Source organism: Zonotrichia albicollis, chromosome 2, assembly GCF_047830755.1.
Source record: "Zonotrichia albicollis isolate bZonAlb1 chromosome 2, bZonAlb1.hap1, whole genome shotgun sequence".
Lineage (NCBI taxonomy): Eukaryota > Metazoa > Chordata > Aves > Passeriformes > Passerellidae > Zonotrichia > Zonotrichia albicollis.
Genome location: NC_133820.1, coordinates 20,134,642 through 20,161,812, shown reverse-complemented (window position 1 = coordinate 20,161,812; position 27,171 = coordinate 20,134,642). Strand labels below are relative to the sequence as shown.

The window sequence follows — 27,171 nt, the reverse complement described above, 5'->3', positions numbered from 1 at the left end:
AGTATAATTCTCATGATAAAGAACTTCATTTTACTGAGATTTCCAACTTCTTTCCTGAAAGTGCAAGGTGTAATAATCTTCAGCATGAGAATATGGCTGTTTATTATAATTATTCATCATAGGCATGATATTAGTATAGAGATCAGGTTCCAAATGCCCTTATTCTTCCTGAATCTTCTTACAAGTGGCATGTAATCAATTGTTTCTTTACAGAAAAACTCTCTAAGAATAGGTATTTGCACTGTATTAGCAAGAAATCCTTAGTTTTGAGCAATGCTGCAAGGTTGTTTTCAAGTTCTTGCCTCCCCACTGCAGTCCTTGTTAGTGTTCCTAGGACTTCCTGGGCCATGTCCAATTTTTTATCCTGCAGCAAACAAAATTACTGTGATGTTTTCTTCCCTGCTGCTCATTAAATGATCATTGGCCTCTTCTGGTTGCAAGGAGAAGGTTGCACTCACCTCTGTGAGAGTTTTAATCTGTTTTCCATGCAGAGTAAGTGATTCAGTCCTGGTTGTCATTTCTGCCCCAGCCTGCAAGGAAAGCACCATCAGACCTTGGTGTGGTTGGTGTATGGATGGGTGAGGGTGCTGGGAAACACCTGGGTTGTTTATAAAATATCCACTTCCTTTCAGAAGTCATTTGACTCTGTAGTTGATAGAGGCACTATTAAAGTTAGGGATTAGTACACACTCTGTTTTTTGCAGAGTTGGTGGTGAGAAGCCAGATCAGCTCCATGATTATTTGGTGTTCACTTTGTCATCTGTGTGACAGCCAGTATTTCAATTTCTTTTCATTTTTTTTACCAGCACTACAGTTTGACCTCTGAGGACCTCAATCTGATGTCAGCTCACCTGGGACAACTATTCATGTTCTTGTAATAGTGTCCCAGCTAGGACAAACACTGAAAATTAAAATTATTATTGAAAAGGAAATAGGATAGTAGTCAGCTCACAGAAAGGAGCTGTGCCAGAACAGGGTGTTAAGCTTGATATCAGTGTGTCTAATCAAAATCTCCTCCACTGTGTTTCAGGGCAGATTGAGTAGTTGTCCCCTGATTTGAGTGTGGTGGATACTCAGCTCTGACCCAGTGGTGACATGAGAGCAGAGGCAGCATCCCCCTTGCTGTGGCTGGCCTGTGCTGGTATCCCTGGGGATGCTTTCCACATGTAGATTTAATGCACAGGAATCTCAGATTTGCACAGAAACAGCAAGGGCACTGGTGGATAATCAGTGTTGTGGCAGCAGCTAGCTCTGGATGGATGCGGAGCAGCAGGGATCATAACTCAAACAGATTCCTGAGGTGAAGGGATGGAGCAAGATTCCTTGTGCTGGACATTCCACACATGCAGCAGGGAGAGAAAATCCTGGGCCCAAAGCATGGCAGCCTGCCCAGGTGAGACAGGCAAGGCATCTCAGAGAGGAATATGGATTAATCTTGGGGCATTTTTCCTGTAAATCCTTTTGGTTGTGTCTTTCTTGGAAGGAATTATTTACATGGAAAACTGTAAGGAACAAAGAAGAAGAAGAGGGACAGGTCTGAGTTACAAGAGCAGAGTGACAAAGTAATTATGTTTGGCACTGGGGAAATGTGTTAAGAAATGGTGAAGTCAGGAATAGAAGACACTGAACATTTACATACAAGAATGGCCACTGCAGGTGTTTTTTCCTAACACAGTGACCTTACAGGCTGTCTCTCAGTTTGCAGAGGGGCCAGGAATGATGATTTATTGGTTTGCAACTTGTTGCCTTCTTCCAAAGGTGCAGCTGGTGGCATCTTCATTTCCTGTTCACTCCAGCAGAGACCAGCCCTGTGCCAAGGTGCCCCAAGCTGGGTTTGCAGGTGTAGCCAAGATCAGCACAAGTGAGGACAGAGAATTCAGGTGTGTTGCTGGCTCACAGGCATTCCCATGTTCTGCTGTATCTTGGCCTAATGCTTTGCTCCTGCCTGTGAAAAGCTGAAATTGAGGCTCAAAGGAAGATTTATATCACTTTTAGTCACCTGCCTGCCTGAAGAGGGCCCAGGGAATGAGGGAGGAGAAGACACAAAGCCAGCCACTCCCAGGGCTTGACAAGCTGTAAAGCAAGAACATTTTGAATGTGATCTATTGCCTATTTTGGGAAAGTTATAAAATTTTCAGAGGTAGGCCAGTTATTTTTAAGTCTCTCTGGACATGCTTTTAACGCAGGATTTGTTCTGGATGCTGTCAAGGTCGGACGTTTTCTTCATGAAAAAGTTTCCCTCCTTTGGGGAAATGTCTGGAAGAGCTAATTAGCTGTGTGCCTTGGTCCTCTCTCATTTCCTCACAGCCTGCTAAACCTTATTGCTAGACCTTTCAGCTTCAGCCAAGATGGATTGAGATAGTTCTTGTCTGCCTTCCCCTGGCTTCATCCATTTTATGCAAATTACCCATTTTCTCTGGCCTGTTTGAGGAGAAGGTTGCAGGACAGCTGTGCAGAGACAGCATGCCTCCACCAAAATGCAGGGAGGCTGGGGTTTGGAAAAGGAAGTTTTTGGAACTGAGGAACTGAAAATGCCATGGTTATTTTCCTTGTATCTGATTATTTGCCACTGCTTTGAATTTCTTTTTAAGTTGCCCACATTTTTCGTTCATTTAGTGAGGCTGAAAATATTAAATGAAATAGAAGAGTTATACCTACAGTGAGATAGATCCTCATTAATGAAGTTGCCCTCCTGTATCTCAGTTCTGTAAATGAAGAGCTGGTCCAGAGAAATGCTGAGCTCTTCCTGCTGCTTTTGGGAGTAGAAGGGATTGCTGAGTGCTTTGCAGCAATCAGGGTTGGCTTCCAAGTTTTATTTTGACAGACCTTAGGAATCAAAATTGCTCACATCAGTAATGAACAGGAGGACATGAATTATGTGGACCAATAAACCAGCCATTCCTGCTGCACATTTATCTTCAGCTTTGTAATTGACAAGCTTTAAATATTCCATATGGCAGTTCTGAGTATAAATAAGGGTTTGAATTAGGGTCATGTATTGTATTGCAGGGGATGCCTTGACAAAGGCAGGAATGATGCATCTGACTCCATGTTCTCAGAAGGCTAATTTATTACTTTATGGTACTATACTATATTAAAGAATACTATACTATACTATACTATACTAAAGAATACAGACAGGATAGTTATTGAATGCTAAAAAGATAATAATGAAAACTCGTGACTCTATCCAGAGTCTCAACACAGCTTGGCCCTGATTGGCCAATGAGTGAAAACAACTCACACCAGAATCCAATTAAACAATCACCTGTGGCTAAACAATCTCCAAACACATTCCACATGTGAGCACAACACAGGAGAAGCAAATGAGATAAGAATTGTTTTCCTTTTTCTCTGAGGCCTCTCAGCTTCCCAGGAGAAAAATCCTGGGCAAAGGGATTTTTTCAGAGAATGTGAATGCCACAGTCTTGAATCTTTGGGGATGTGAGGTGTAGAACCTTTCATGCCTCCTGTATCAGCAGCAGCAACCTTCAGATTGTGCCACCAGTACTCTGTGGGTTTTGGGGTGTGGAGACAACAGAATCTTTTAGGAATGGTGTTCACCCAATTGAAATGAGTGCATAGTGTTTTCCTGCCTAATTCTGACAGAACTAAGGGCAGTGCACTTTCAGAAGTTATTTTCTGAATACTCCACTCTGCAGATTTTGCTGCTGTTACCTAGAAGAAGGGGATTGATAGTTTAATCTTTGTTTTGGCACTATTAAAAGAAGGAATTCTCAGACATTTTTCCGTTGTCTTTTATTGAGAAACTGCATGTGTTTAGTATTAGTTCTCATTTTAGGAATGCCCAGCCTTACCAGGGCATGACTCTCCCTGTGTCCTGTAAAGCTGTGGCATACACCCTTGTGTCAGTGCTGTTGGCCATATCTTTGTCTGTGTGTCTCCAAAAAGTAAATGGTTCACTGGACAAGTGGAGTTAGAGCTGACAGTCAGTTCTGCTGTATTTCTGCCTGCCTGTGGCATGGTAACTTTTCCACCACATCCAAACCTGAGAGTGGTACTGCAGGTAACACTGGGAACATCTGTATTGATGCTGAAGGAAGGTGAAAGTCTGTCTGACTGAAATCAGTGACTGGTGGGATGTGCCTGGGATATCATGCTTGAGGCAGAGTTGGGGGGAAGGTTGGTTCACAGATTTTTATTTTTTATTATATATATTTTTTAAAATATTATATGTATTTATTTTATTATATATATTGTTCTCTATTATATATTATTATTCTGGCATATATATATATATATGTATATATTTAAGCCAGAAGAATCCAATTCATCTAGATTAAAACATTCTGTGGGAACATCATGATTTCAGTGGTATTTTTGTTAGAAAATGTCCAGGTGGCCCACCTGCTTCATTTCCTGCCATCTCATCATTCAAGGGCTTCTGGGGTGTGTTTGCTGAGCCTGAGCTCAGAGGCGCTGAAATGTGAGACCTGCCAGGGCTAAACAATGTGATTTCTACTTGTGTGCAGCCTTTACAATCCTTGCCCTACTTGGATATCTCCTGTGTTTTGAGGGTTTTTTTCCTTTTAACCTTTAAAATTTTGACCTAAATGAAGGTCAGGACTAATAATGTTTTATGGAATGCTGCATCTCTGGTTTCCTGGCTGAGGAAACATGAGTGCAAGGGGTTTCCACTGCAGTGAACTTTTGTAAGGAAGATATCATCTAATTTTGATGAAATCCAGGATGAAATAACTTTCTAATAATGTTTCAAACTAGAGAAGGAACACAGAAAATAAACAGGAGGTGCAGGGGAAATCCATCAAAACAGTGTGGGAGGGCAGGGCAGGGTGCAATCATGAAAAAGAGACTGCCAAAACCAGCACAAACCACTTGCAAGCCCATTTGTGGCTACAAAACCTGTCTGAATTTCTGGGGCTTGTTGTGATCATAGGAACTGGTCCCAAGCATGGATAAATCAGGCCAGCCCTGGCTGCTGGCAGGAATCTCTCTAGTGATGTTCTCAGGTTGGGTGTGGCTATGGGCTTTGCCTGTGTTATCCAGGCTGGGCTATTTCTGCTTAAAACAAGGCTTGTATGAAGTCCAAGGAAAACTTTGGAGTTTTTTCCTGAATCAAAAGCATTTGGTAAGTTTGTGACAGGCCTTGAAACTTGGGATTTTGGGTCGCTGTTCTCTTTTGCTTTCCCTTAAAAACACCAAAAGACAGGATCCCACGTCTTTATATTTAGATAGGAGTGTGTGGCAGTTGCTTTTTAGAAGGAAATTTCTTCCTTTTTGGTTTTTTTGGGAGCTTTTTTCCTTTGCAAATGCTTGTTGTTCTGTACCACTCCAGATGTCTCATTTGGGGCATGGTGGGCTGTGCAGCTGCCAGTTCATTTCTTCTGTGGCTGCTGAGGATCTGGACTGGTTATGACACTTTCCTCACAGGCTGTAGCTGTCATAGCATCTCCAGAACAAATCTTAAAATTCTTGCTGGGCCATATGAAGACCAGGTTTTGCTGTAGGAATTCACTGGTGGAATGTTACTGCTGCTCTCATGCTCCATGTGTTTGTAGATAAACAAAGGTGCTTGGTTTAGGTGTTTGGATGCTCAGAGGGTTTCTAAAGGTCAAAGGGCTGGTAGTCACTCTCCTCTGACTGCCAGGATATCCAAAATACTTTCTACATCTCCTGTATGATCATTGTCTGAGTTGAAACTTTCCTGGAAAGGGAGTAGGGAAGACTGTGGGGGGATTGTGCATTGGAGAAGGTGCTCTGAGTTTCCTTTTAGAAATTTCAGGTGTAAAGGGACACACAGCACTCTGCTTTTGCAACAATTCTGTCACAGCTCACAGAATTAGGCTGGTGGAGAGATTTTGGGTCAAAGGAAGGAGATAAAGGGAAGATGTGTGTACTGATGGTGAGTGTCTGGAGCAGTGTCTATTCCTGCTGCCTTGTTCTCAGGCCAGCCCTGGTCTTGTATCTGCCCATGTCTCTCCTGCTTTTAAAGAAAAATCTAAAACCCAAACCAGAAACCAGTACATTGATTGTTCCCTAACTGTGTGATGGCCCAGAGAGATAGTGATAAAAAGTGTGTCTTGGAAAGAAGGAAATGAGGCTTGCCTTGGGTGGAGGTAGGCATTAGTCACACCGCTGCTTGTGCTCTGCTGAATAAAGGTCATGGAAAGGTTTGTAGGGAAGTCTTATGGGTTTTTTGTCTTCATGACCAAAATTCCAGCCAGCATTGCTGCAACCTGAGGTGCATCTTCAGCATCTTTGTGGAAACATCCCATGCCCTCTGCACCGTGCCAAGCTTCCCCAGGGCTTAGACCTCCCAACAAACTCAGGGATTTCCTTAAATCCCTGCAAATCAGAGCTCTATTAAGAAGCAGAAGGGGAATAAACCACCAAGAGGCTTTCCTCTTTTTTTCCAAAGTCTTTGTGTGCCATAAATTGAATAGGCTCCCCCTGAGACCTGGGGAAACCAAACTCTTAAAATGCATAGTAAAGGGTTAGTAATTGTTTCAAACAGCCAACTAAAAATGCTTTTTATTAGGAGGCTTGAGCTCTCTTTCATATGTGAAGCTGCCTGTTCATTTTGGCAGTGAAGGCTGCTTTTATGCCTCCCTGGGGATGGTGGTAAAACTTCCAGCAGCTTCGGCACAGAAACCAGCCCTTTGTGGAACTGGAGGCGAGAAACCAGAAGTGGTTCTGCAGATTTCCCTGTCCCCTGCAGCTTGCTTTCAGATTTTGCTGATTAATCCACTTTCGTTCAGGACAAGGAGAGGTGAAGTGCAGGGATGGGAGAGTCTTGGCAAGGGCATTGCTGTCTATGGGTTGGTGGGCTCCTCAGTGGTTTTTTTTTGATATTCAGCTGCTGGTGCCATAACAAGGATTCAGCACTTTTCACACAGTTGCACTGAAAGATGGACAAGAGCTGGATTTATTCTTATTGCCACTGTGAGCATGAGAGCAGAAATGTCTGCTAATCCTGTCCCAAGGTGGCAGCAGATATGCCAGCACCTGCTGAGGCTCCTCAAGGGGAGCAGGGGACACTGAGGCAGGGGGACATGAGGAGCTGGCCGTGTGTCCCTGGGGCTGTTCTGCAGGTGCACACTGCATCCTCCCCTGGCAGTGATCGCCCCTAGATGTTTGTCCTTCAGTGCCAGCCTCAGTGCAACGATGCTGGAGTTTAATTCACCTATCTGTCCCTCTGGAGTCCTTGAGGCTCCCTCCTGCCAGCAGCGCAGCACCAGCACATCCCTGCAGGATCACTGAGCGCTTTGGAAGGCTTTGGATGCCCTCCCCAGTGGCTCCTGGTTGGAACCCTGCTGGCTGAGAATTTCAGGCTTTCTGTGCTGACAAGCACTGACCCCCAAGAGAACACTGCATTTGACCTGAGTTTGTGGAGAAGGCTTCCAAAATTGGATGATAAAACTGAGATTGTAAGTGTGTAGTTTAAATGGAAGTGTATAATATCACAAGGTAGAAAACTTAAAATTTTAAGTTTTAGAATATATAAACAATACATAAAACAAAATAAAAACATAAAACATACATAAAACAAAATAAAAAATTAAAACAAAAGCTAGTCCTTCTTCTTCACCTTCTTCTTCATAAGTTGAAGTAGTATTGTATAATGAAATTAAAAATTAGGGACCACAAGTAGTTAGTTCTTAAGTTAAAAGTAAAAATTATTTAAAAATAATTTCTTAATTAGGCAGTTAACCTTAAAAAGCCCTTATAAAGAAAAAATAAGACTCCATTTTTAGTATATTAAAGTACTATAAACCCCACAATTTATAATACTATAATATAAATAAAAAGTAATAAATACCTAAATCCAAACACAAAATACCATCTCAAACATTTAACCCCAACCTTAAAAAAAAAAAAAAATTAACAAAAATCCACAGCGCCTAACAGGTTTGTCCCCTTCTTCCACCGTGCAGCACTGACAGAACCAGAGGACACAGTCTCAAGCTACATCAGGGAAGGTATAGGTTGGATATCAAGAAAAAAATTTCACCAAAATAATAATAAAGTACCGGAATGCTCTTCCCAGGGAGGTGGTAGAATCACCATCTCTGTGTGTGTTTAAATAAAGACTGGCCATGGCACTTGGTGCTATAGTCTAGTTGATGTGTTGGGGCATGGGTTGGACTCGATGATCTCAGAGGTCTCTTCCAACCTCGTTACTCTGTGACTCTTTGCAGATCACTGGCGTTATCCTGCTGGCAGTGGGAGTCTGGGGCAAGCTGACCCTTGGCACCTACATCTCCCTGATTGCTGAGAACTCCACCAATGCCCCCTACGTGCTCATCGGGACGGGCACCACCATCATCGTCTTCGGCCTCTTCGGCTGCTTCGCCACCTGCCGGGGCAGCCCATGGATGCTGAAGCTGGTGAGCAAACCCCAGGGCCTGAGGAGGGTTTGGGGTCAGCTGGGATTCCCCCACTGTCACTGCCATGGTGATAATTAGCACTGACTCCATGATTCACCAAAGCCTGATCAATCTCTTTATTATTATTAAGAAACCCATTGCTTTTATAGACAGTTACGATACAGCTGCACCTAACTGGTCCTTTAATTAAAACACCATCACCATTGGCTAATTAAGAACCCACCCTTTGGTAAAAAAATCTCTATAACAACACTCCACATGTTCACAACAACAGGTTAAGATAAGAATTGTTTCTCACTCTTTCCTCAGATCTCACAGCCTTTCCCAGGATGATGCCTGGGGAAGTTGTGCCTGTCACTCTCTGTGACCAGAGAGTGCTGCCACACCCCCACCCCCTGACAGATCTCTCTAGGCACATAAGCTAGAATTTATTCATCATTATTTTCAACATTTGTGCCTTTTGGACAAAGGGTGGGGGGGAAACCTTCACCAAACCCAGTTTTTGATTGACTGTGACTGAATTTTGCTACACGTGGCACATAGGCCCGAGTGTTTGGAGTAGGGTGGTGCTGCTGAATTGCTCTGTGAGTTGTTCTACAATCATTCTGGTTTTCTGTGAGCCACACAGATAAATATATTTACAATCTGAAAGATGCCCAAAGCATCATAAATGTGATATTCTTTCAAACTGTGTTTTAAGGGGTCCATTTACTACCCTGATGTGAAATTATGGAGCTAATAGTTGGAACCTCTTGAAACCACACCAGCCCTTCTTTTTCTCCTAACATTCACTAGGATAGAACAATTCAACCCAAAAAGCAGAGCATTTATGGTATGTTTGGCCTCACCTCAAAAGCAGCAGGGGCTCGAGGTGCACTGAGCAGAGGGGAAGCTGTTGTCCCTCAGTCTACTTTAACCTCTCTCTGTATGAGTCTCTCTGTTCTGAGTTTTCCAGCCTACTTTAAAATTCAAAATAACTACAGGTTAAACAAGCTTACATGATAAACTGTGTTTCTAGGCATGTTTAGGAGCAAAATGCTGCATGAGGAATGATTTGAAGGGTGAAAATAGCACTTGTGAAGCACTGAACTAGAGAGAAAGGGCTTGACAGTGCAATGCACCTCCTGCTACAGTATTTTGGGACTGGTTTTCTAAGGAGATGGGATGATTTTTCTCCAGTTTTAACTGCATTTTGAAAACGAAAGGACATGTTAAAGGGAGTTAATTTCCTGAAATGATGGCAGGGAGGGGAAGAGGAGAGGCAGCAGCTGCAATTCCATCAGCTGGCAAGAACCTCTCTGCTGTCTCTTGCTGGTGATGGGCTCTCAGGGCATGTGCAGGGGCTTGCTGGAGTCACTGCAGCCCAGATGGGAAAGGGATAAAGGTGAATGATGATATAAATCCATAGGAAAAATCAGGCTATGCTAGCTGCTCCATAACTTTCCTAAAGCTATGCCACTAACACTAGCATGTGCTGTCCCAAGCACGCGGGGTTTTTTCATTGTATGTATAACAAATATTTCTAAACTTCTTTTCTCTCCTGAACAGACAGTGTTTTGACAGCTGCATTAATTGGACACATTTTTTCTAGTTCTGCTTTCACTGTTGTGCTCCTTTCCCCAATAACCTATCATGAAACTGTTTTCCTTTCTCCACTAAATCCTAGGACTGAAGTTGATTTAAAATATTTCCCTTCTTAATTAACTGTTACTTAACAGGTGAAGGAAAAAGGTAATTTTTCCTCCAGAACATTAAGCCCCAACTTCAAATTTTACTATCCCACTTTGCAATTTTTCTTTACCTTCTTTATTTCTGCTTAAATATATTTTTAGTACTTGGTGAGTGCCTACACTGAAAGCACTGTTTTCAAGGTTTATTTAGCTCCTGATCCAAATGCTGCACCTAAAGCCAAATATGGACCTTGGCTCAGCAAAGTATTTGAAGCATATGGCTAGTGTTATGTGAGAATATTTCCAGTGAAGGCAATGTTTCAGTTCATTCATTGGAGAAACTTCAGGAACCAGGCAGCAAATCCCAGTCTGGCAGTGAGATAGATAAACACAAACCAAAACACCTGGGCAAGCCTGTTGAGCTTAGCAGAGCACCATGCAAACAGGAAAGGTGTGTTTGTATTCCTTATTGCAAGAGCAAAACCTGAGAGACTTGGATTCACCTCTGGCACGTGAGTGTGTTTTAATTTATATAAGAATGCTGAGAAATGTGGGAACAGAAATGTCAGAAAAGGCAGTAATTAAGCAATATCTATCAGTTGTGAGTTGTATAAACACATGTGTTACATTCAGGTCATAACCTGTGTATCTCCTCCAAAAGACCTTCGGTTTCTTAACATCTTTGAAGGGTGCCTAGAGGGGAAGGTTACATTTCATATGATAACATCTGTGCTGAGAAAAAAGCCTGTCATGCTCTGACTTCTCTTGCCTCTGCCTTTCCAGTATGCCATGTTCTTGTCCCTGGTGTTCCTGGCTGAGCTGGTGGCTGGCATTTCAGGGTTTGTCTTTCGCCACGAGGTAGGTGGGAATGTGCTGAGCTGGGAATGTTTGCAGCTGGCAGTGCCTCCCTGGCAGGGCAGGAGCTGCTGAGGAGCTCCCTGGAGCATGGAGAACATGCAGGGCACTGAGCTTGGCTCCAGCACAGCTCCAGGCATGGGGCTGCTGTGACACAATAACCTGTACAGCTCCTAAAAACCAGTGCCATTCCAAATGAGGGGATTTAGCCAAAGCTCTTGCCCTCAGCTGCCTGCTGATTTACTCTGCAGCTATCAGGTTTTGTGAGTCCACCATGGGAAGATCTTCTTTACTCTTTTACATATGCTGAGGGCTGCAAAATAGATTAATGCTTTTCTTGAACACAGCTTTTTCAGCCAGGGAAATGCTGGTTTATGTAAGGCTGAGAAAACTTCTGCATCACACGAGAATTGCTGTTTTGTAAATCTTTTTTTTCTTGGGGGAGGTGGGGGGGAGAGGGGGTGGGGAGGGGGTGGGATGGGATTTCATTTCTATCTTGAGAATAAGGAGAGATTAGAAGTAGAGTGAGGGAGGAAACTGGGACAGGAAGAAGCTTTAAAAAGTGTGATGGTCTAGATTTGTAGTAACACTCCTGCTTTATCCACTGTAATCAGGTCTATCTCTGGCTGTGAGTCCATGGACCCACATGTCACTGGTGCTGAACCAGAGCAGCCCCAGAGACCCTCCTTGTCTCTTCTCTTTGAATGAGCTGATTTTCCAGCTTTTTTGACATGACATTTCCATTGCTGTAGAGTTTTCTGCTGCTCACCCTTGCAAGCAGTGGATTGTTTTTAATGAGGTCCTGAGCCTCATTAGGACAGCCTCAGCCTGTCTACCTGCTGAGGATTCCCATTTCATCCCACCTAACCTGCCACAGCCCCAGTGTCACACTGCTCCCTTTTGGGAGAGGCAGACTCCTGTGAAGGCCACAGCCATGTGGGTTGCTCACATCCAGTGCTTCCCAGCCCCTTTCCCACCCAGAGTGCCATTCCTGATGAGGTGCCTGACATTTTCCAGCTGAGGGACCTCTTCTCCCTTATCCAAATCACTTTGGTGCTGGGGATGCCTGGTCAGGAGATTTATAACTTACTTTGGTGCCAGTGGCTTGTGTCCCAGGGTGTTTGTACACCTGGCATCCATGAGCAGGGAGAAGCATGCAGTTTCCTTCAGAATTAGTGCTGGAACAAAGTGTTTGGGTGGAAAAAGCATAAAATTATACCTTTTTGATAGGTTAAGTAATTTTACAGTACTTCATACAAAAACACATCAGTTTGCTGGAGTAGTCTTGTTTCTGTGTCGGATATCCCACTGGAAAAATGGCGTAAATTATTCCTGACAGTTAAGAAAAATGGCATAAATTATTCCTGCTATCTCTAAAAACACCCTTAAAAACAACTGGGAAGGGCTACTTTGGGTGTCTTGTTAGGAAATTTCTGCAAAAACTGCTTCAGATGTTGTGCATCTTGTTGCTCATGTGGGCTGGTTTTTATTCCTCACCCTCACAGATCAAGGATACTTTCCTTAGGACATACACTGAGGCAATCCAGAATTACAACAAGAACGATGAGCGGAGCCATGCAGTGGATAACGTACAGGAAAGTGTAAGTCTCAAACTGGGTACCAAAATTTAGACAATAGAGAAAGCCCGGATTTAATCCCAAAATGTGAAGTTTTGATGGGTCAATCTGCAAGCTGTAATTTGCAAGCAAAATTAGAGGCTGGCAAAACTGATCTAAAGGAAATGCTTGCCCAGGATTCCTAAATTTTAGTGAAAAAGCTGCCTGATAAAGGCAAGGCCTGTCCCACTGGCTTGTTGTTGGGCTCAGAGCTTGAATTAGGTTTATGGGGCAGGTCTATTCCTAAAGAACACTCCTTGTTCCTAAGGAAATTTGCCAGTAAGATCATAAAATGTTTTCAATTTGAGCTGGATGAGACAGGGTATTATAATCTTGTGTCCTGCATCACTGATAAACTGCAGCAGCTCTCTTCACAAGTACAGTGAGAGGCTGGCAAAGGAGACCTGGTGAGTTAAGGAGAAAAACTGGGTATCTTTTCCCCAGAGGAAAATGGAGGGGAAAACTGCTGAGGTTGGCAGTGAAAGCTGTGCTGGAGGGATGGAGCAGGAGCCTCTCTGCCCCTCAGGGTGGCAGCAGGGCAGTGGGAATTGCCTTGCCTTCCTGCAGGACACAGGGCAGGAGCAAATGCCACAGCACAGCCAAACCAGCTGGGGATGCCACCCACAAGAGACCAAATACACCAACTACAACACAGAATGGTAAAATCCACATTTAAATTCCCACTGGAAGCTCTGCCCTAGAAAGAAGCTGTTCCTTCAGTTTGCAATACATTCCATGAGCCAATTTCCTTTCCATATGACTGTGGCTCTGTGAATGGCTGAAATGTCAGTGTAATTGTATTGATGGCTTCCAGGCCTTTAGAAATTACAGCTCTTGTGTTGGACTCTTCAGCATGGTTAAACTGTACTCTAACCTGGTTTCTCCTGGTTAGCAGATTACTGCAGTGCTCCAAACTGAGTATATTCTGCTGTCAAATTCTCTGTTTGCATAATGTTAACCTGTATTTTAAATTTCTGATTCCTTGGAGTTGACCAAACGAAATAGTTCTGAGTAGTTTTTCAGTGTTTCTGTTGTAGCAGAATGTTAATTTCATTCATAGTTCACTCTTTACAGGAACTGCATTGATAAGCCCTTTCCAAGCAGAAAATTCGGCACATACTCCATACTTTTGAGTCTCTGACTTCTAGCTTAGGATCTAAATCAGAACATCCTTCCCAATTTAGGGTTTTCTAGCTGACTTCCTAGATACACCCTGTGAACATATGGTCTCTTTCTATTCACAGCTCAGTGAATTGTCCTAGAAATTATTTTGGTGAGTTAGAGAGGCTTCACCTTATGGATTTGTACTAGTTTGAACCTCTATGTGTTACATGCAATTCTGTGTAATGCTTTGAGGTCTTGAATTTGCAGGGTCATCTTTAATCAAATAAAGATGTAAAGAAAACAAACAAACAGCAACAACAACAACAACAAAAAACTCTAACAGATTGTCAACTAAAAAAAAGATGGTTTTATGACTGGGCCTTTATGAAATGTTACAAATAATAGTTCTGCTCATAGAATACCTTTTTTTAATAGGTCATCTGCTCCCATGTTCTGGAAGTTACATCCCTGGTACTTTTGTAATTAATGGGGCAGAGATGTTATCTGCTTTTCAAAACTTGAGGTGCCCTTATTTTGATTATGAGCTTATGCAGTGGGCCAAGACGATTCTCATCTAGTTTTAATTCTGGTTGGTTTGTTTGTTTGTGTGTTTTAAACCTGCCTCTTACCCCTCCCAGCTGAGCTGCTGTGGCATTCAGAGCTACACCAACTGGAGCACCAGCCCTTACTTCTTCAAGCACGGCATCCCTACAAGCTGTTGCATGAACTCCAGTGACTGCAACACTCAGGACCTGCGCAACATGACCGTGGCTGCCACTAAAGTAAACCAGAAGGTACCAGTAACCCTGTGCCAGAGGCACTTGTGACACCACCCAGCACCCCAGGGCACTGTGTGCCTGCTTGCATTTGCATTTCATTTCAAATGGTTGGTTGATAACGTGCAAGTCAGGCTGGAGTGATGGTAAGGATGGGCTTGGTCTTCCACTTGCTTCATTTTCTTTGCGCTGCCCTTTCTCAAATCCAATCCCAGATGGATTTTCCTCAGCAGTTGTGAGGAAAAACAGGTTTGGGGCATTTTTGGGCTCCCCCATGGCAGAAAGGAAATGATGAATCTGACTCCATGTTCTTAGAAGGCTAATTTATTATTCTATTCTATTCTATTCTATTCTATTCTATTCTATTCTATTCTATTCTATCCTATCCTATCCTATCCTATCCTATTCTACTAAGACTATACTATACTATACTAAAACTACACTATACTAAAACTATACTAAAGTATAAATAAAGGATACTTAAAGAAGGCTAAAAGATAATAATAGTAAACTTGTGACTCTCTCCTCAAAGTCTGATGCAGCCTGACCATGATTGTTCATTAAGTCAAAACAATGCACATGAAACCAATCAACCAACCACCTGTGGGATAAACAGTCTCCAAAACAATGAAGCCAAATCTCCAATGAAACCAATCTCCAAAACAATGAAACCAGTCAAACTGTTAGATAAATAATCTCCAAACCACATTCCAAAGCAGCAAAACACAGGAGAAGCAAATGAGATAGTATTGGTTTCCTTTTTCTCTGAGGCTTCTCAGCTTCCCAGGAGGGAAATCCTGGGCAAAGAGGGTTTTTCAGAAAATATGATGGTGACACAGGTGATTGACAGTAAATGCTGTGGTTGGTGGGTACATTTATTGTGAGTTAAAATCTTTGAAGATGTAGGGCTGCAAGCACAGCCCAGCCAAAGTCACCCTTTCCCTGAGGTCACCTGGAGGAGAGGGTTGGGAAGACAGAAATAGGATTGGGAAGGCAAGTAGGGGGACCAGGAAGAAAATGAATAATTAGAGAATAAAAATACAGAAAATGCTAAGAAAGGGAAGAATGTAGAGAAAATAATGCAGCATCTATGCATTAGACATTGTGCTGAAGAAGTGCTACTCAGGTTATTGCTTCAAGTGCTAGTGTTTCATCAATTCTTTCTCACTTGAGATTTGCAAGAGAGGGAATAGCTGGTAAGAGGAATGATATTGTGGCTAAGTAGCAGCACAGTTTAGTCAGACTTAAGGATTATTTTCTTTTCTGTTTTTATTTTCGGAGATCTATTTAAAAAATAAATAGAAGTCCTAAGAACAGGGGAAATATGGAAATGCTTCTGTCTCTTCTGTTTCTGTCTTTTTCACCACAATCACCTGTGACTCAGAAGGTTGGACTGGTGGCTGAGCACAGCCTGAAACATCTTTGAAAACCAGTCAAGTAGACAACATTTTCTGGCATCTATTGTAAAAGGGATGCTAGAGGATTATTTTCCACTAAGCCCTTCTCTTTTTTTGCAAGGGCTTAATGAGAGCCACTTGTTGCAGATGTGTGGAATGTTGGTGGTGTCCATTGGTTGGGTAACTCACAGTCACCACCAGCAGAGTGATCTTGCATGGGCATGGAGGGTGAGCCATGACTGAGGGATCAGTGAGTGCTTGGCCAGGGCTGTAACACATTTCCAGCCATCCTTGCTCCTTGCTCTCCTGTCAAATGCACAGGTCACCTCACAGAAAAGCACTGCTGATTCTTCAGGAAATAGCTGAAGTAATCACTTGATTTAATAACCTAGAAGAGATTTGGATGTTTGGAAGTTCATGTGGTTTTGTCTCATTTTCTGACATAGCCATTGAAAATCAAAAGTTGCAGATTTCTGTTCATCAGTTCTGAGACCTTGGAGGTGTCCCAGACATTTTAGCAAAGTGGGATGCTTCTGAAAGGTGCATGGGAATAAAAAACAAGAAGAAAATGTTGTTTGGCCTATCCTTTCACTTCAGATAGTACCAAACACCATTGCCCCTGACCTTGCCCATCTTGGAAACAGGCCCTTTGCTCTCTGAGTGTTGGAGAAAAAGGAAAATATTTATTCCCTGTATTGTGGAAGACCCGTCTCACCATGACTCTGGACAAGTATATTTGGATTACATCTTTTGGTGGATTCTTGCAAAACTATCAGAAAAACGAGTTCTCTGTGAGCTAATCAAATTACTAGCAGTTTCTGAGGACTAAGAATGAATTAACCAAAGAGGATTAAACTAATAATATAATTACAGGACTAAAAGACAGCATTCCTGGATTTTCTTTGCCAGTTCTGACCCTAACTTGCTTAGTGACCTTGGGTTAATTATTTAGGCTCTCTGTTTCTTCATCTCAGACAGCACTAATACCTAACTTTAAGGGCTGTCATTAGGATTAGCTAATTAATGTTCATCTAGTGCTTTTAATCACAGTTCTTTACCGAGAAACCTCAAGAACCATTTCTCTCTAAAATCTTAAGAAAGGAACAGATGCATGGAGTCAAGAAATATCAGATCCTTTGTAAACTGTCCCTTCTGTGCTCTGGATCTCTGCTCAGCACCCAGAGATGCTCACACACCTCTGTCCTGTCCTGCACCTGTGGGTGCTGCCCATGCACAGTAAGGACTGAGCAACTGGGCCATATGCAAGCAATGTTCTTCAGACAACAGATTATTGTGGCTTGGGAAAACACATTCTTCAAGTGAGGAGGGTGATCACAACTCTGCCACTGCATGTTTTGTTGACAAGATCTTCTGTCTCCCTCAAATTACCACTGTGCTTCAGTGTTGCATCTCTTGAAGGCTCTTCAACAGAACTGGTTTCAGGAGAGCTGGGAGAGCATTAAGCCATGTCAGACAGAATGAAAATGCTGCTTGAGAAATCTAATCTCATTGCATAACATGTAAGACACACAAACTATGGGTTAAATAAGCAATCTTGAATCAGACTTACTATACACTGTGGTAAAACAGAGTTGATATGTACACATAAACATTTCAGAAATTAATCAGGACCAGCTGTGCTGGTCCTCAGCTACTATTAGGTTCAGCACATCATTGCTCTCAGGATTAAATATCTTGAGATGTTATAAAAGAAGTTAAAGAAATGGTACAATTTATTTAATGAATGGCCTGTCTGAAATAAAGAACATTATCCTTCTTGCTGTTATTTTTTACAAGCACCTGATGCTCTGAGGCCATCAGGAGTTCCTACAGTGCTTGCAGAATGAGGGGGGTTTGGATGTGGGTGAAATGTGGAGACATTTCTCTCTTGTGGGACAGTAGTCCAAGCTTGGAAAAGCAACTCACTGTTATTTTTGAGTTTTCCAATTTCTGATCAAGTGGATAAAGCTATAATGTTATAAAACTCCTCAGGACTGGCCTTCAGCCTGAGTGTTTGTCATTTGAGGAAGGTGGCAAAAGGGGCTGAGCAGTGACTTTGGGTTGTGGGTACAGATAAGTTAATAATGAAAGAAAAATCAGATGTGTACTGGTTTTGGTGCCATCTTTCTTTTTAAATTCACATATCAAGTCACATGTTTAGATTAAATTAGGCACCACAAAGTAGGAGACAATTTCAAACGCTTTTTTGAGGGATCAAATAGGTGAGGGGAGAAACTTGACAAATGTTATTATACTGAGAGGGAGCATCTCAAAGAAGTCTATCCAAGAGAAGGGCAGATATTGCACATGAATCCTCTGGCCCCAGTCTGAACTGTGAATTGAGGCCTGAGAAAGAAAATCAGCAGACAGAAAATTCAGTTTGGAGAGTAGGACAGGGAATTTTATGTCCAAGGGCAATTGAACCAAGAAAATTCATACAAAACCCTTGATAACTTTGTTACATGGTTTAAAGTTACATGCTGTTCAGTGCCTTGCGTGGTGTCCTTTGATGGGTAAAGGCAAGCAGAATGCCTCAAGGGACACTTTATTAAATATCTAGAGTATTAGGAAATCAGCATCATTTATTCATTTTTGACATCTGTATTGTATTATAACATTGGTGTATTGTTACTGGTTTGGTTTCAGGTCAAAGCTATATTGTTTTTTAACTGACTTTCTTTAAAAAGACCCATAAAAATGAGTGCAACATCACATTTAGATTTTAAAAGTATTGAAATGCATTCGTTTCTAAAAGTAATTGGTTTTGCCACAACTCCACATCATTCACTCAGAATTGCTGTTTTAGAAAAAAGGTGACACTGTTGGAAATTACAGCAGAAATATTGTCTAGGCAGAGTTCATTCTAAATGAGAAATTTGTATGTATGCATTCATGGCAGGGAAGGTCGGTACAAAGAATGATGGTGTTTGTTTTCCAGGGCTGTTATGACTTGGTGACCAGTTTTATGGAGACAAATATGGGAATCATAGCTGGAGTGGCTTTTGGGATTGCATTCTCACAGGTATGTGCATAAACATTCCTCTTCCCCCCTTTTCTTTCCCCCTCTTTTTCTTTACCTGGACTTCAAGGAAGGAAGGATTATGGAAAGGGACTGAACTCAGCATGCTCATTAGTCCTGAGGTCATCTGTTCATTGATTTTCTTTTTTTCAACTTAAATGAAGTTTCTCCTTGGGAATATCAGTTACGGTTGAGCTAATGACTAGCTCAAGGAAAACAACTTGTCCCTGCACTGGGTCAAATAGAGGTTAACCCAATAAAACATTGGCTTAAATGGAGCATAAACGCTAAGAAGACAAATAGCTTATCCATTGTTTGGGTAGGCTTCAATCTTCTAAGTACTCTTATTTGTTCTTAAAGGACTCAAGAATTCAAAGGAGCACACCCTCAGGCCTCCCCATCCTGGACCTGGGGCTGGAGAGGACACTTTGTGACCAATTTGATTTATTTTCCCTTTAACACTGAACAGTGAGAAATGTTAAGTCTACCAAAATCAGATTGTTAAACCAACTCCTTGTCTGTACCCAAAGGAGTGTGGCACGAGAGCAACAGGAGGAGAGCTAAGCAGGAGTTTTCTGCTCCATGGTATCCAAACTACATTTATGTAGATAGGAACTGGGGAAACTATAGCTCTGGTCAGATTGTTCTGATCAAGAAGGGGCAGGAAAACACCTGCATCTTTCAACAAAATGCTTCTACATACCACTCACTTCATGTGTCACAGCAAGAACTCTACTGGAAACATGCAAAATGAGAGAGAGGGAAATATGCACAATCAAAACTGTCCCCAAGCCATGTGGGAAACGGCCCCCACATCCTCTCCACCAGCATGCACACAGCCTGAGGGAGCCCTAAAATTGTCTGGGCTCAGACTGGCTGAGTGCCCTGCCTTGGGCATGTCTGGGAGCCTGATGCCCTGTGGCCAAGGTGTTGGATGTGAGCAGCCCGTGGTTTGGTGTGGGTGTAAATGTTGTTTCATCACAGCAGCAGCTGCCCAGAGCATGTCAGGGATCCAGAAAAGGTGAACAATCTGGAGCTGTTTGTGCATGGACAAGGGGAGGTCAGGGTTTATTTAAATAGGCTATTCTAATTCTTGTTGAATGGTGACAGCATTGATATTCTTCTCCAGCCTTGATTATGGTTTGATTGCTGCTACAGGACTCCAGGCTCAGGTTTCAGTTTGGGTTCTAGATAGCCAGAAGGCTGTAAAGCATCTTTTTAAATGCCTCCTGTAAAGCTATCCAAAAGAAAAATGAGACTAGTAGAATTGTAAAATATGCTGCTGGGGGGAAAAAGTCAGGACCAATACTGCCTGAAAGCATTTAATGGGTGTTTCATGGCAGGCTGCAGGCAGCAAGGGCTGCAAGGCGTTTTGTCCCTGTGACTGAGGAGAAAAATGAGGTGTGTTTGGGTGTGATGTTGGCATCTCACACTGCTGCCAGGTGGGGATGTCACTGCCCAGAGCAGGCCCTGGGCTCTGGCACTGCGAGGACATGCCCAGCTGCTTGGGATGTTAGCAGACTTCTAAAAAAGAGAAGAGAGAGGCTGCAGAGGGGGAAAACGCAGCTCTCCCAGGCCCTGAAGAATAGAAGGTGGCCAGTTTTAATTTACTGAGTAATCTGTTTTGCTGGGCCCAATTAGGAACAGTGTTTACAAATTGATTTCAGGTTAAGATGGCTGGCAGAAATGCCAGGCAGGGCTCCAGCTGCAGGCGAGGTTTTGCTGTTCCTACTGAGAATAGGTTTAATCTAAATAAAAGACAAATTAAATCATGTTGCTCCTCTACAGCAAAGCATGCTCAAGGGCCTTTCCTTCACGTAATTTGTTAGGTGTTGACTAGCATGGGGAATGTGCTGGTGCCCAGAAATAGGGAAAGTTGGTGTAATGGCATTGCAAATCTTACAGGCCTGGCACAGACCTCCCCATCAGAGTCAAGAGTTCTTATAAAAACCACTGTGTTGCTGACCTTGTCTGATCTGCTCCTCGGGTTTGAAATAATAACAACAAAATAAAATTTGATGGTTTTTGGACCTGGATGCCAATGTTCACTTCCAGCTGGAATAATTTCCATTTAGCAGGTGCTCTTCAGAGCAGAAAAATTATTGCTGTGTTGTGCCCAACAGAGAATGAAATTATGCAAACTGCACAGATGATGGATTGCTGTGCCTAGATAAAACTACAGTGCAGGCATTGGCTGAAGGAATGCAAGAGAAACTCTTTGGAGAGGTTTAGAGTTGGTCAGTAGGGGAGGCTCAGTGCAATGTTCCATTATTCCCCTTGTGCTGAAATCAGGTGCTCTCCATGTGCTCCAAAACACTTGTTGGGCATGTACAGGTCCCATCATTCTAAGATAAATTCCCATGCAGCCATGGACCCTCTTTACTGTCAGCATCAGAGTGGGCAGCTCTGCCTGAAGGTGGATTTGGTTCTGGTGCAGAAATCATCCACTCTGTCTGCTCCAGCTGCTCCCTGAGCACAGGGAGGCTGGGAATGGCTCAGGAGGGAGGAATGGGATCCACATCAGCCTCTTAGACTTGAAATCTGGTCTAAGACTGGTTTGTTTCTGAAGGTTAATCACAGTGGATTCAGTGGAGGCAGGGCCTGTGACAGAGGCACACCACAGCTCAGGAGGCTGACTCAAATAAGGGACATGTGACACAGACAATTCTCTCTTTTAAAACAGAGCCAGAGAACTTGCACGTTTGGAGATTTGCATTTTGAGAATATGACAAGGTATTGAGCTAAAAAATTATTCCTGTATTCCTGATGGATTAAATTCCCCCTCCCCCAGTTTTGGCTTACCTGGTGTGCTGATGAATTCCAAGTTAGTTCAACACATTTCTATTTATAGAAATTCTCCCAAAGAATGAAAAAATGGTGACAGCACCAAGACCCAAAATAAAATGGGAGTTCAAATTGCAATTCAGTTTCTTTCTCTTCATATAATAAGGTGTAATAAATATGTCATGCAGAACAGCTTCTAGTCAGTGGTAACTCCTACAGAATAAGTGTATTAAAAAGCCAGTTATTATGTGTGCAGGGAGAGTAAGACTACTACATATATGCTGTGGATGGTTTTCAACGGCCAGAACTAAGATGTGCCTGAGATTGCTCCTAGAAATCATGAGAAATTGACTGCATTCTGCTTGCTGGAGTGACCTGTGACGAGCAGGATGGTAGGACAGGAGACACACCTGAGGGGTGTGGGTTTCCCACTTGTCTAAACCAAAGAATTTGTCAGCATTTTCAAGTATGACAAGACCACAGTATAAAAAACTCTCTGCTTTCTATATAATAGCTCAGAAGACCAAGATAATCTTAGGGGGGAAAAAGGGAAGAAAAAAGTAAGAGAGAAGACAAATTAAGAACCAAGTCTGACAACTTAGCACTCAAAAATCAAGAGACTAGAATCAAATAAATGAATACGTGGATAAAAGTTGAGATGGGGCATTTGAGAGGCAATGGGAGTGCAGAGAAATGAATGCAGCTCCCTGCAGCAGTTTCTTTGTGGGAATGCTTTACCACCAATTCTGTTTTTTCAAAGGAGCTGCCGGAACCTGGAGCACAATGGGATAAGGAGCTTCCTCCTGCCTGAAGAGCAGAGGAGGCAAGTGATGGAACAAATGCAGAGAGCAAGGCAGGGGGCAGAGTGCTGGTTTGTGCAGCAGTCTGGGACCCTCTAGCCTGACTGAAAAGCAGAGGACTCCAGTTCTGCCTGTAGAGCAGAAAATTCAGCAGCTCAGTACAATATTGCCTCTTTTGGGCTGCAGGAGGAGCAGTGCTCTTGTGGTTAAATGTGGAAGTCAACACATCAAAAAGCACATGTTTTTATATGCATTCAAAGCATTTCCAGACTATTTATTATAGCTCTGTTATGTCCTGGTAATACTTAGAAATGCTGAATAAAATGTGTGTGCAATGGCTTGACACGCATGCCATTATTTTTGAAATGCAGAGTTAAACATTCTGTCACTATAACCACTTAAATGCCTAAACCAGCCTAAGGTCAGAGCCAATAATCAATAAATGGGCCAAAGATCATGGAGATAGATTCATGAGTAACCTGTCACTTGTCTTAGGAGTGAGCTGAGTAAAACAAAACACCATGAAATGCCTGCAGATGCTACAAAGTTTAGACACCCTGATTATTCGAGAAGAATTAGAGGTGTCTGGGGAAGTCTGCTCCAGTTGAAGGGGGAAAGAAAAGCCTGTGGTTTCCTGTACAAGAGGCTACAGCATTTTTCCCCTTGTAAACCTGATACAAGCAGCAGATTGTGGTTGAGAAGAGAGTGGCTGTAACCTGGGTGCTTGTGGTAGGGAAGAATAAACAACTGCAGTGTACGTTCTTGGCCATTCTAGGGAGGAATTAATTTGGGTCTGGGCTGGAATTTGCTCAGGGAAAATAGTTTGGATTAAATGCACTGCAAAGTTCATCTTACTTAAAAATGCAGTAAGGCAGAGAGGTGACTTCTGAGTCCAGCCAAGAAAGGTGAAGAGAGACTGAAAGTCACCACAAACACAGAAAAACGACAATGAAGGAGGTGGGACAGGACCATCCAGGGGCACTCACTCTGTTTGGTCTGTCAGAGCATGGAGAAATACATAGCACTGTCCAAAACAGAAATCTCATTCTCCAAAATTCATCTGAGATAAAGAAACAGTACGTGAGCCAACTGCAGGAGCGTTTTAAGAATTCCCATTAGTGCAATACAACAGAGTGTCAGGTAACCTGTAGAATGTGGTTGGTTTTCAGCAACACCTTCAGAAACTGATTAAATCATCCTCCCAGTGATGAGTAGAATAGGCAACAAAATGGATAAAATCTCTTCTTGGGATCAGCTGAGATTTTTCAGAGCTGAGGAAGGTTTCCACCTTGGCAAGACCACGGGATGGAAATCTCTCTGCTTTCTATATAATCGTTCAGAAGACCAAGATAATCTTAGGAAAAAAAGGGAAGAAAAGAAAAAATGGAGAAGACGAAAACATATCATTTTGTCAACCAAAAACACAGCCTCTGGACCCTGGTAGCTTTGGTTAGGGTTAGCCAGTCTGGATGAGCAGCCAGCTAGTCATAGCTAGGCATGCTCTGGATATGCTGAGGAGTTAATTAATTGACCAACCCCAATGAGAAAAGCGAGGTTGAATTATTTACAGCATATTAACACTGTTGGCACATGAAGGAAGCACTAAGAAACTGCACTAGGCAAAACATTACAAAGACTGAGTGCTTATTGATGAGTGGAAGCCTGGGATCTGTTTTCAATAATCTGAGTGACAGCCAAGGGAATAGTAAATGACTTTTTTAAAAGTTATTTCCAGATTTACAGGGTTCATTTCTATAGTGCTGCATCACTTGTAAAGGAAGCATAACCAGTGTGGGACATCAGGAAGCTTTTCCCTGGCACAGTGATACAGAAGTTAAAGGCACCAGCTCTCAGGGCTGAGGGGTGGTGGTGAGGGATCCAGGTGGAACAAGTGAAACACAGCCTGTAACAAGCTGATACCCCCGGCAGTTTATTCATCCACATCTGGCTTGGCCAGACATTGACAACGGGATTAAAAAATACCAAAAAGTCATGCTGTCTGTCAAATAAATGTCAAAATCAAGAGGAAGATCTGACAAAGACAGACAACAGGTTGAAATGCTGTTTTTCTAATTAGAGCAGTCCTTAAAATAGGGCATAAATACGTTGTGCATAATAACTCCAGAACATGAACTACATATTTACCAATGCTCTGCACTGATGTATTTAACTGAAATTCTGTTCTGTTTAACTGAAATTCTGCTCTGTCTCTGTCCTGTGTGGAACAGTTGATCGGGATGCTGCTGGCATGCTGTCTGTCCCGGTTTATTACTGCTAACCAGTACGAGATGGTGTAACAAGGTGAGCTTTTCCCATTTTCCAGGTGGTAAATCTATACAAGCCTTGCTGTGTTGTTGTGGCTGAGCTGCTTCTGCTGAAGACAGCAAGCAAGTTTTACATTCTGAATTCTCATTTATTCATTCTGAGCGTGTTCATTAAGAACTAAGCCTTTCCATGGGCTTCTTTGCTTTGGGATTTTCATCCCAATTTTATGTGTAGTGGGGGGGGGAAAAAAGAAGGGAGGGGGAAAGGAATGTTGAATTTCATCATTTCAGTTTCCTTGGGAAGACATGTCAGATCTGAGGAAATTCCTCTGGCTACCCTGGAGGACTCAAGCCCCTGCCCAGGGAGTTCAGAGACCTTGGCACAAGATACCTGTGTCTTTGATTTGGCCCTTGGGAAAAACAATACCTATCACCTATATTAGATAGTGAGCTTCTACTCTAAACCAATCCAAAAGTGCCAACATCACCCAGAAGATGGAGGTTAGGAATAAGAAGAAGGAGAAAGGCTGGACACGCCCAGATTCCTCCATCTTGCCCCCTGAACCCCTATTCTAAAGACCCCAAAAAATCTATTTTTCACCCCGTGATAAATTCACTATCGTTCTACTTAAACTGTCGTGGCTTGTAATTCTTCATATAAGGTCGGTAATTGTTTTTTCCAAGGGCTAAACCAAAGGCACAGAGGTCTTGGGCTCTGTGCTAAGGTGTCTGAGCCCCCCAGGCAGGGGCTGGAGCCCTCCAGGGCAGCCAGAGGAATTTCATGGGTTCCAACAAAGAAATTGTTGGAATTTCTTGGGTTCCAACAAAGAACTTGCACAAAACACCTGCTGCGAATACTGATATCAACCAAAGTGACCCACTTGTTGGTTTGTTGTTTTGTTTTTTGGGTTTTTTATCATCCTCCCTGCTCTCCAGTCTTTCGAGAGGTGTGGAGTCCAGAGCCTGTGTGAAGACCAGGAGCTGCAGAGCTGGAGAAAGACTGCCATGAATGTTATAGCACACACTGTCTCTCGCACGCACGCACGCACGCACGCACGCACACCCCCACGAGCAAGCCCGTGCGCGCGCACACTCGCACCCACCCCACTCCCCCAGTGTCCCACGCCTAGTGTCCCATCCTGTGAAGTTCCACGGTGCCACCCGGGGTGTGGCCGGGTCCCCTCGGCCCCCAGAGCCAGCACCACCTCCGGGGCACGGCACCGTCTGTATGTTCTTGGTCACTCAGTAGCTGCATCGTAAGTTAACAAAGGTAACTCATTAACAGCATTGATCGGGCTGTGCATGTAGTGACTGGAGGGCATAATTAGCCTTTCACCATGGTTAATAAGTGTTGCACACATCCATATAAACCGGTATATGAAATATATATTCTTTTTTGGTTTTTATCTTAATTTCTTGGTTTGTTTATTGCTTTACTAAGGTTTCCATCCTTTCCCCCCTTCCCCTGCGCCTGTCCCCCCTTCTCCCCAAAAAACAAAGGAATCAGTACATAACATAAAGATACTTGAAAATGATGTTAAAATGTTGTGCTTGAAGGGAACTGTTATTCCTGATGTTCTTCTACATCTTTGATTCTTACTCAGTGTTGTATGCCTAGTGCGTATCCCAGTAGGCTTTGTCTAGTGCATTTTGCCTCGGAACCTGATCCTGTGTAATACTGTTATTAAGCTGTGTTGTTGCTTACTGTGAAGGCAGAAATTTTTGCTCCCTTTATTTTTATGACGTAGCTATGAACTAATTGAACTGTGCTGTACTGCGGCCTTCATACTTTTTTCCTGTTCTTTCTTTTTTTTTTTTCTCTTTCTTTTTTTGCATTGAGGTTGCAGCCACCAAGTACATTGTTGAATCAAATCGAAATAAAAACACACACACACAGAGACACAAAAAAAAAATCTCAAAAAAAAAATAACAGGCATATGAAATATTTTTGGGGGAAAGCAAAAGTTTAAAACCTTTTTAAAAAAATAGGACTTTTTTAATAATGCCTCTGTCTAGCATGCAAATGAGAATGCATTGATATTGTGAGTATTTGTGATATACGTATTAATAAATGGAACCATTACAGATTTCTAGCTGCTTCTGTCTCATTCTTTAGTTATAAGAAAACTCTTTTTTGGGGAGGGGGGGGGGAAGTGAACACGAAACACCTGGGCACAGATTGGCTTGACATGTCTTTGTGTTTTTTAACAACTAATTTGCTTGTAAAAGAGAAGCGTTACTACCCTGGGAAAAGAAAAAACAAAAAGTGAAAGAGCTGGAATTGTTTCAAAACTCCTTCTACAGCTGGTTTCACCACATGACAAATACCCTCTGCTTTGCAAGTTTTCTTCTTGTAATTGCTAAAAATCTGCATTGTTTAATTATCCCGTCCTTAGTGCTGTGAGTGATTTTGGCATTAAGCAGTTCTCTCTTGATTTTGGTGAGCAAGGAGAGAAGAGAGCTCTGGGGTTGAGGGGTAGGCTCGTGGAAAGGCAGGCAGTTATCATTTGGATGAGT

General features: G+C 42.7%; 1 protein-coding gene across 1 annotated transcript in view; it reads left to right on the top strand.

The window, feature by feature from the left end:
• TSPAN7 (tetraspanin 7) overlaps nt 1-26,741 on the top strand; it is a 90,436-nt gene extending 63,695 nt beyond the window's left edge. The window contains exons 2-8 of the mRNA XM_005484392.4: nt 8,181-8,369; nt 10,823-10,897; nt 12,400-12,495; nt 14,253-14,408; nt 18,726-18,809; nt 24,619-24,691; nt 25,591-26,741. Coding sequence (XP_005484449.1) covers nt 8,181-8,369; nt 10,823-10,897; nt 12,400-12,495; nt 14,253-14,408; nt 18,726-18,809; nt 24,619-24,687 — 669 coding nt within the window. The 3' untranslated portion in view covers nt 24,688-24,691; nt 25,591-26,741. The remainder of the gene's footprint in view (nt 1-8,180; nt 8,370-10,822; nt 10,898-12,399; nt 12,496-14,252; nt 14,409-18,725; nt 18,810-24,618; nt 24,692-25,590) is intronic.
• Nucleotides 26,742-27,171: the final 430 nt, after the last annotated feature.